The 10074-nt window shown below is 38.8% G+C and overlaps 1 protein-coding gene across 5 annotated transcripts in view; it reads left to right on the top strand.

Moving 5' to 3' along the window:
- Nucleotides 1-10074, top strand: part of LIN54 (lin-54 DREAM MuvB core complex component) — an 87694-nt gene that overhangs the window by 67552 nt on the left and 10068 nt on the right. For all 5 annotated transcript variants that reach the window (XM_023222557.1, XM_023222555.1, XM_023222554.1 and 2 more), the window contains 6 exons: nt 5073-5146; nt 5278-5475; nt 6847-6938; nt 8055-8126; nt 8941-9043; nt 9203-9340. In XM_023222557.1, coding sequence (XP_023078325.1) covers nt 5073-5146; nt 5278-5475; nt 6847-6938; nt 8055-8126; nt 8941-9043; nt 9203-9340 — 677 coding nt within the window. The remainder of the gene's footprint in view (nt 1-5072; nt 5147-5277; nt 5476-6846; nt 6939-8054; nt 8127-8940; nt 9044-9202; nt 9341-10074) is intronic.

The raw sequence follows: 10074 nt of genomic DNA on the forward strand, positions 1-10074 counted from the left end.
GATTTGGAGCTACCTGTTGCCAATAGCTGGTTCACCTGAGGGAACCTAGAGAAGAATAAAACCTATTTATTTCTCTTTCAAATTACTGAAGGGAGAAAACAGTAAGCAGTATTTTAGTACATATTCTATTAAATTAGACACAGCAAGCAGTTATATTTTCTAATTCTTTTTAAAACTGATTTTGGAATAAAATCATTATCATAATCTTAGTGAGGGGAAAACTGAAACATCCATATTATTGACTAAGGGAGTCAAATTTTATATTCTCTCAATACTTAGACTTAGCAGGGTACTGAGAGAAGTGCTGTAAGTTCAATCTACTTAGGTAGTATGATGATGATGATGATAGAAAGTGGTCATTAGATACAACTGGTTGTATTTTATGTGTGTGTATGTATGTGTATAATAGTATGCTGAGAATCCACAAAATGGATTAAACCTAATTAATGTTAACATTAATTTATTCATTAGGAAGAGTATGCCTTTCGTATAAGGAAGATCCAGGGAAAGTGGAGGAATGGGATGGACATTTCAAAATAAGAGTATTGGCTGGGCATGGTGGCACACACCTGTAATCCCAGCACTTTGGGAGGCCGAGGCGGGCGGATCACTTGAGGTTGAGAGTTCGAGAACAGCCTGGCCAACATGGTGAAACCCTGTCTCTACTAAAAAAATACAAAAATTAGCTGGGCGTGGTGGCGCACACCTGTAATCCTAGCTACTTGGGAGGCTGAGGCAGGAGAATCACTTGAACCTGGGAGGCAGAGGTTGCAGTGAGCTGAGATCGCACCACTACACCCCAGCCTGGGCAACAGAGCGAGGCTGTGTCTCAAAAAAAATAATAATAAATAAGTAAAATTCAGTATTGACTGGTGCCTTCTTTTCCAGCTTTATATCTTTCTGCCTGTCTCTACTTCTGTTTTTCTCCTTGCCACCTGGCAATCCCTTACCACTCTTCTGCTTCCCTTCAGGTTCCTTTTTTGCTTTCCACCTTGAACATTGCCTCTCTGTTCTCCCCTATATCTCTTGGCCTTCTTCACCTCACTCTATACCCTCTTCCCACCCAGCCACATACATATACTGCCCATGTTATTTCCCTTATATCCATCTATATTTTTCTTTTTTTGTCTTTCTCTCCTGTCCCATAAAAGATCTGGATATATATATAATATATTATTTCACAGGAATAACAAATACAATTTTTATTAGAGTTACACTAAATAGTTGCTCTAGTTCATCAAATATATTAATGTCTCTTTATGAGGAATTTACTTAAATGCCAAAGGGGCTTATCTTGTACATTTTCCCCCAAAAGTTGTACAAGGACCAATGTTCAGAGGCTCCACCGTGTTAATCACTAGTTCAATGGTGGGCAGCATAGTAGAAGAACTCAGGAAAGTGCTTGGTTATGCTTTTCAGAATACAGCCTATCATCTCGGTGAGGGAGGAAACCAATTTAAGAAGTTATAAAGCCTCAAACACTTGCAGGTATGGTTTCTGATGTTTGGAAGGAGGCTATTCTAAAGGATTGTTCAGAGTTCCTGCCAAAGACTAAAAACTAAACAATTATGCCAGCCTCTATGAAAACTGTAGTAGTAGTTAGTAATGTGCGCTAAGGTAAGGAGGAGGAGAAATGCAGACGGTTGACTTAGTTACGTAACATTCCCTTCCATAGATATTTTATAGTATTCTGTTTTATGACCACTTGATTTTATATTTTCTACATTCCCCAGGCTTCAGTTAAAACTCAGCATGCAAGTGTCAAACCTATGTAAATTTGAGTTTCTAAGTTTTTTTTACTGGGCCAGGGAGGGTATGTGTGTGTGTCTGTGTGTGTGACTATGCACACACACATTTGTGCATGTGTATGAGGAGAGGGCAGGGATAGTCCCCATTTAATGTGATGAAAGGCAGGTCACTCTCCTTCCCAGTTAAATTTCTCAGGACCACCAGGATGTTTTTGGATTCCACTGGTCATTGCCCTCACTTCAGAATCCCTGCACTGTGCTCATGGTACAGCGACTGTCATCTCTCCCAGGAGCAGGTGGTGGAGGGAGTCCACTCTCCTGTGTCCTAAGCGGGAATTCAGGCTCTCCTTTTAATTCCTTCTAGCATTGCTGAGACCAATCTACAATGGTTATTATAACCTTGCTAATGCTTCAGTATAATTGAGGAAAATTCAAACAGAACAGAAACAACTTCAAATTAGGTATCAGATGTCACACTGCTCCAGTATTTCATACAGGAAAAGAGTCATATACTCTTTTTGTATAACAGCCTCACTGAGATGTAATTCATATATACCATAAAGTTCACCCTTTCAAAGCATACAATTGACTGGTTTTTAGTATATTCACAAAATTGTGCAACCATCTCCACTAATCATATACTCCCTCTAGACATCTCCTGCTCTCCCTCCTTCCCCCTAGTTTGTCACCTTGCTGCAGTGGCCTGCTGCCTTTTAAATCAGAGTGCCTTCTCTAAGATTCTCTTCTAGGACTCTCAGCTTTTTTGTCTTTAGCCATCATCCTTCCAGTCCCCACCAAAAGCAAACAAAAAAACAAACAAACAAAAAAACAAAAAACTGCTGATACCATAGCAGCCTTTCTATCTAAGGAAATTTATTCTTGTTTTGTTGAGAATTCTCTCAACCTCTCTTTCAGACCAGGCTCCAGGCCTTACTTTTACATCAATGAAACCTGAAGAGATGTCATTTCTATCTTCTTAAATGTCTGCTTTTAACAGTGGAAATGGCAGCAGGCAGTTTTTAAAACTGCACTTCTTGTTGGTCCAAACGTATATGTCTAGTGCCAATGTCTTTCCTGAATTTCATCCCAGTATTTCTCCATGTCAAGTTTCATCCTCCCTTTAAAACAGCTCATTCTTGAGTTTTTAGTTCTAATAACTGTCATTTTCCTGGTCACTTGAAAGCTCTGCAGTGGTTACATTTTCTTCGCTTATACCTACAGTTTCTACCATTCAGTGGTTGGTTGGTAAGCCATGATCCTTTCACCTACACCAGGTCTCCTGCATCTGCTCTCTCTGTTTTATTCCCATTGCTGTCACTCCAGATCAGACCCTCATTTTTTTGCACTCTTCTGACTTGTCTCTTGCAACTCCATTCTGTTTTATGCACTGCTGCCAAATACAATTAATTTTTCTTTATTTCAATACAATTTCTGTATTTAAAAATTCCTAGAAACTTCTCATTGCATAATGAATTAAAAATACAGATTAAATATAGAGTCCTACCCTAACATTCAAGGTCCTCAATAAATGTCTGCAATCTGCCTTTTTGCTTGTGTTTGATGTTAATCCTAGGTATTAGCCAGACTGGTTTGTTCACCAACATTTGTGACTATGCTTTGCAGCTTCTCAAGATTAAGCCTCCACTTCTCATGCTTCTGTCTCTGTGTGAAATGTCCTTCTCCAGTCTGTGTGCCCTCCATGCAGCCAGCCTATTGATTGGGGCCCATCTCAGTACCATGTCCTCCATGTGCTTTTTCTATATTTCCATCCTCTGCAAATTATGTATCCTCTTTCCTCTAAACTCCCACAGCTCTTCATGTCTCTTCTTTAATAATATTTATCTTGGCCGGGCGCGGTGGCTCACGCCTGTAATCCCAGCACTTTGGGAGGCCGAGGCGGGCGGATCATGAGGTCAGGAGATGGAGATCATCCTGGCTAACACGGTGAAACCCTGTCTCTACTAAAAATACAAAAAAGTTAGCCAGGTGTGGTGACAGGTGCCTGTAGTCCCAGCTACTCTGGAGGCTGAGGCAGGAGAATGGCGTGAACCTGGGAGGCGGAGCTTGCAGTGAGCCGAGATGGCGCCACTGCACTCCAGCCTGGGCGACACAGGGAGACTCCATCTACAAAAAAAAAAAAAAAAAAAAAGGAAAACTGTATATATTTATATTTATTTGTCTTATTTGGGCACCTGCCTAATCTGCTGAACTAGATTGTAATCTCCCTGACAGCAGAGGTCTAGTGCTTTAGGTTTCCTGAAACAATGTCCACAGTGCCATTTATATAGTAGCAGCAGTTGTAACAACAATCATGGCAGCTAACATTTAGTGAGCATTTACTGTTTGTTGAGCAGTGTTCTGATGAATTTTCATGAATTATGATATACTTAACCCTCATATGCCATAAGGTAGATGCTCCCCATATTGCAGATAAGGATACAGGCAAAGAGAGCTTAAGTGGTTAGAAGACAGCAGAACTGGGATTTTAATGCCCTGGGTCTTACGAGTTTAGAGCCCATGTTCTTATCCTTTTTGCTGTGCTGCCTTTTAGTATGTATTCTGTAAATATTGAATTACACTGGCTGGGCACAGTGGCTCACGCCCATAATCCCAGCACTTTGGGTGGCCGAGGCGGGTGGATCACCTGAGGTCAGGAGTTCAAGACCATTCTGGCCAACATGGCAGAACCCAGTCTCTACTAAAAATACAAAAATTAGCCGGATGTGGTGACGTGCGCCTGTAATTTTAGGTACTTGGGAGGCTGAGGCATGAGAATCGCTTGAACCTGGGAGGCAGAGGTTGCAGTGAGCTGAGATTGCACCACTGCACTCCAGCCTGGGTGGCAGACAGAGTGAGTCTCCGTCTCAAAAAAAAAGAGAGAAAAAAAAAAAAGACCCAAGAATGACATATTCTCTGGTTTGAATAGAAACAGCAATTAGAAATAGTAGTATAGAGTGCTGTTGTTACTCAAGCTTATGAATGACAGTTCTTTTATTTATACATTTCATTTGACTGGATTAGGTACTGAATGTATAAATCATCTGAATACAGATTGAGGTATTTTCATTTGAATGTCTTGAACCTACAAATATTCCCTCATAAAGTGGATAGACTGTAGCCACCTTAGATATAAGTTCTCTGGTAGATGGGGTAAGTGATTTTGAAAAGTAACTATCCTGATTAAAGATTGCTCAAATTAGGAATCAAATGGAATTCTTTAAGCTCTTTTATGAGAAAAACTTGGGAGAGCTAAGTATTCTTAAGTGTTTTAAATACTATTTTCTGTAAATAACTTGTTCACCCTTTTTTTGTTTTTTTAAAAAGCAAAGCCAGTGGTTGTTAATACAACCCCAGTGCGGATGTCAGTTCCAATTGTCTCAGCTCAGGCTGTCAAACAAGTGAGTATCACATAACTTCTTTCTCAGTCTTTCCCAAATGAACGTTAAGATTTAGGTGCAAGAGATTTATACTGAATTGAACAGCTGTAAAATTTATTTTGTGGTCATTGATGTATGTCCCTTCTTTTTAGGTTGTTCCAAAACCAATCAATCCAACTTCACAAATAGTAACTACTAGCCAGCCACAGCAACGGCTTATCATGCCTGCCACACCACTGCCACAGATCCAGCCCAACCTCACCAACCTGCCACCAGGCACTGTCCTGGCACCGGCTCCGGGAACAGGGAATGTGGGTTATGCAGTGCTTCCAGCTCAGTATGTTACTCAGGTATGTGGAAAAAATGAAGTCATTGTATTGCAAAAGTGATAACGGGGTCCAAGATGTCTAGTGCTATCACAGAAAGTACTCAAACACATCTAACTCAGTATTGAAGTGGCACTTTCCAAAATCTGAAAATGTTAACCCAAACCTTTAAGTTTACTTTTATGTACCCTTAGCATTTAGAAATATATAACACAGGTCAGATATACAAGTCAGACAATTTGGAGCTGAGAGCAGCTTGGCAAGAGCACAAGGCTGTGGCGGTATGATAGAAAATAGACTGAAGTTAAAATCAGCAGAGTCCAAATGAATTTAGAAAAGACTGTGGCTATTACAAAGCTCTTCCTCACACATCAGTTTGATGCCACTGACTTGGAAAATAAGTCCAAGTTTATTTATTGGAAAATAAACTGTGAGATGCATTTCCAGGTGACATATCTTTAGCGATCTGTCTACTCTTACTGGTCATCTTTAGAATGAAAGACAGGGAAACAAACCCACATGTGTACTTTTTAATGAAATATACTTTGGAATATGTTTTGTGGCTATTGATAAAAAGAATAATGTTCAGTATTTTTGTCATAAGCATTTCTAATGTTTAGAAGTTGGTATAAATTAGAAACTCAACTATTGTGCATGTAACTTATTCTCTGTAATTTGTAGTGTGATAAATGATCAATATAGTACCTGTTTTATTTGTAAGTAGGCACATTGCATTTTTCTAGCCAAAACAAGTTATTACAGTACTTCAAGAGCATTCATCTAGAATTTCCTATCATTCTGACGTACTTAACTCTTCTGTGAAATACTTTCTTTAGGCCGGGCGCGGTGGCTCAAGCCTGTAATCCCAGCACTTTGGGAGGCCGAGACGGGCGGATCACGAGGTCAGGAGATCGAGACCATCCTGGCTAACCCGGTGAAACCCCGTCTCTACTAAAAATACAAAAACTAGCCGGGCGAGGTGGCGGCACCTGTAGTCCCAGCTACTCGGGAGGCTGAGGCAGGAGAATGGTGTAAACCCGGGAGGCGGAGCTTGCAGTGAGCTGAGATCCGGCCACTGCACTCCAGTCGGGGGGACAGAGCGAGACTCTGCCTCAAAAAAAAAAAAAAACAAAAACAAAAAAAAAAAAAAAAAAAAAAAAAGAAATATTTTCTTTATATTTGTACTATGTAGTACTGTAAAATGTTCACATTATTTTCACCTATAGTATCGGTTTGAGTCTTTAAAAGACCTCTGTGAAGTATGTGTTTGTATGAAATTCTCCATTGTGTTTTCTTATTTTAATAGATGAATTTGTATTTCTTACTAATCATCATACCTGAGAATATTGTCCATTTTTGGAAATATGATCTAAAATTAATTTTCTTTACATGTAGCTACAGCAGTCTTCATATGTATCAATAGCAAGCAACTCTACCTTTACTGGAACATCTGGTATCCAGACCCAGGCACGGCTTCCATTCAATGGGTGAGTATTTTGACAATAGGTACATAAGTTGTTAGATCAGCTTAAATGCAACAATAAATATATATATTCCAAACTACATCCTCTTTGACTTTTTTCCCCTCAAAGCTATGTAAGCATGCCTCTAAAATACTTGTTGAAATATTTCAAACAGAAAAATTACAGAAATAGTCAATTCCCAAATACTCTATTCAGATTCACCAATTTTGCTACATTGGTTTTATTATTCTCTTTCATTCTGAGTATGTTTCCAAAATGATAATGCTAACTATTTTTTATCTCTATTTTTTGAGACAAGGTCTTGCTCTGTTGCCCGGGCTGGAGTGCAGTGCTGTGATCTCAGCTCACTGCAACCTCCACCTCCCAGGCTCAAGCAATCCTCCTGTTTCAGCCTCCTGAGTAGCTGGAACTGTATGCGCATGCCACCATGCTCTCCTAATTTTTAAATATTTTGGTAGAGATGCAGTCTCACTATATTGCCCAGGCTAATCTCCAAGTCCTGGGCTCAAGTGATCCTCCTGGCTCAGTCTCCCAAAGTACTGGGATTCCAGGCTTGAGCCACTGCACCTGCCCAGCTATTTTAAAAATTATGTTAGGTCCTTGTTGTTTGTTGATGTTTATTTGTTTATCTATTAATTACTGCCTTTGCAATATCAGCTTAGAAGCAGTGCTTAATTTCCCGGAATCAGTCCACATCCCACTTCCATTTCCTCCTCCACATACTCCTTTTCCTCACTGCCTTTTTATACTTGAATTCCAAGAGTTTTGAGGCAATCTCAACTTTGTTTTCTTAGAAGGGACAGTGTTTGTGGAGTGTTCTTTAGCAGCTATTGATAACTTCTTTTTAAAAAATTATTCCATATCTTGTTTTTACCTCTTTTCATGTTACAACTTGCCTTTGGACCTAATGTAAACAGAACAACATAGCAACCTTTTTATTTTAGATGGACACATTTAACATTGGTTAAAACTTTATTTCTGGAACAATTTATAGATTGGAGACTTTTCTAATCTTAAATTAGTTTTAGGTCTAATTTTTTAAATTTTAAATTAATTGTAGCAACTAAATTAATTTTAGTTACTATTGATTAAATGTATATATTTTTTCTATCTGTACAGCATAATCCCATCAGAGTCTGCCAGTCGGCCCCGAAAGCCCTGTAACTGTACAAAATCACTGTGTTTGAAATTGTAAGTGTTTTTGCCACTCTTTGCTTATTTAATGTAATTGGAAATGCTCTTAAAAGTAAATGGAGTTAACTAAAAAATTTTAACAGACCAAAGCTCATAAGTCTAAGTAATTTAAATAAACATACAAGTCAATGTTTGCACATATATGGCAGTATAAAAATATTATTTCATTCATTTTAGAAAGAAATATTTAGAGTCCTTACTATACATGAATCACTGGAGTAGGGGTTAGGGACATAGCAGCATGAGACAGACATAGCTTCTGCCCTTAATAATGTTTGATCTTATTCATGACTTTTGTATTTGGTCTACTACGTGAAGAGATGATACTCTAGGTAGTTTTAAAAATCATTGAATGGTTAATTTGCTTATTAGCATTATAAAGATTTGACATGAAATAGTTAAATGAAAAGCATTGGTCTTATTGGGGCATAGAATCCAAAGAAGTACTACTATAACTCAAATGAGCCAGCTCAACTATTAGAATATAGCCAGTGTTCTTCCTTTTTCAGAATTGTGAAATGCCTGACTTTGGGGGCACATAAAATTATATAGCTCTTGTGCGACAGCTGTTATTGGTTGGACTGTTTTAGGTCAAAATTCTAGGACTTGGTGATTTAAACTTTGAGCCTTAGTATGCAGTTGACAATATATGTTGTTAACTCTTCAACTGGGTAGCTGAGTAGATTTCTGAAATGATTTACCACATATGTAGTACGTGTACAATATATATACAATGTATGCATATATAATCAGGTAATTAGTAGTTTTTCTTAATAATGACTTTTTACCTATACTGACTTTTACCTTTCAGATATTGTGATTGCTTTGCAAATGGTGAATTTTGCAACAACTGCAATTGTACTAACTGTTATAACAATTTGGAACATGAAAATGAAAGGCAAAAAGCAATAAAGGTGATTATTTTTTATTTCATTTAACTGACAGAAATATCCAGTTTCACCAATTTTTTAAATAACTCAGTTGTCTTGCAAAGAAACATTTCAATTCCTTTTGCAGTGTTTAAATTTCATCTACTGTAATTTAACTAACTGATATTTGATCTGTTTTGCCAGGCATGCCTTGACAGAAATCCAGAAGCCTTTAAGCCTAAGATTGGGAAAGGAAAGGAGGGAGAATCTGATCGACGTCATAGCAAAGGATGTAATTGCAAACGATCAGGATGTCTTAAAAACTACTGTGAATGCTATGAGGTGAGATGCTGGGTGGTGAAAATAATATCTTTTAAGATATTTTAGAAAGGACATACTACAAAAATTTACTTGAAAATTGGGAAATCACCTTGCTATTGCAGTTTGAAAATATGCACAGTTGGCACAGAGGCCCTTGTTTGAGGAAGGCTTTCGAGCCTCCTTAGCAGGGCTTCGGAGGAATACCTTGGGTTTACTGTTACAGCCTGGGGTCTTATTGGGTGATTTACCATAACTTCTTGGTCATTATGCCCAGAAATATGCATGCAGATCAGAACACCAATATACTGATTTTCAATAAAAATAATAGTATCAAAGTGGATTGGAAACTCTCCAGCAGTGATTCTCACCTGAGGTGCAGTTCTTATTATTCTTCACAGGCTTCTTAGAAATATATGGCCGGGCACAGTGGCTCACACCTGTAATCCCAGCACTTTGGGAGGCAGAGGCGGGCAGATCACTTGAGGTCAGGAGTTCGAGACCAGACTGGCCAACATGGTGAAACCCCGTCTGTACTAAAATACAAAAATTAGCTGGGCATGGTGGCGGGCGCCTGTAATCCCAGTTACTCAGGAGGCTGAGGCACAAGAATCGCTTGAACCCGGGAGGTGGAGGCTGCAGTGAGCCGAGATCATGTCACTGCACTCTAACATGGGCAACAGAGCAAGACTCTGTCTTAGATAGATAGATAGATAGATAGATAGATAGATAGATAGATAGATAGATAGATAGATAGA

The sequence above is a fragment of the Piliocolobus tephrosceles genome, chromosome 3, assembly GCF_002776525.5.
Source record: "Piliocolobus tephrosceles isolate RC106 chromosome 3, ASM277652v3, whole genome shotgun sequence".
Classification (NCBI taxonomy): Eukaryota; Metazoa; Chordata; class Mammalia; order Primates; family Cercopithecidae; genus Piliocolobus; species Piliocolobus tephrosceles.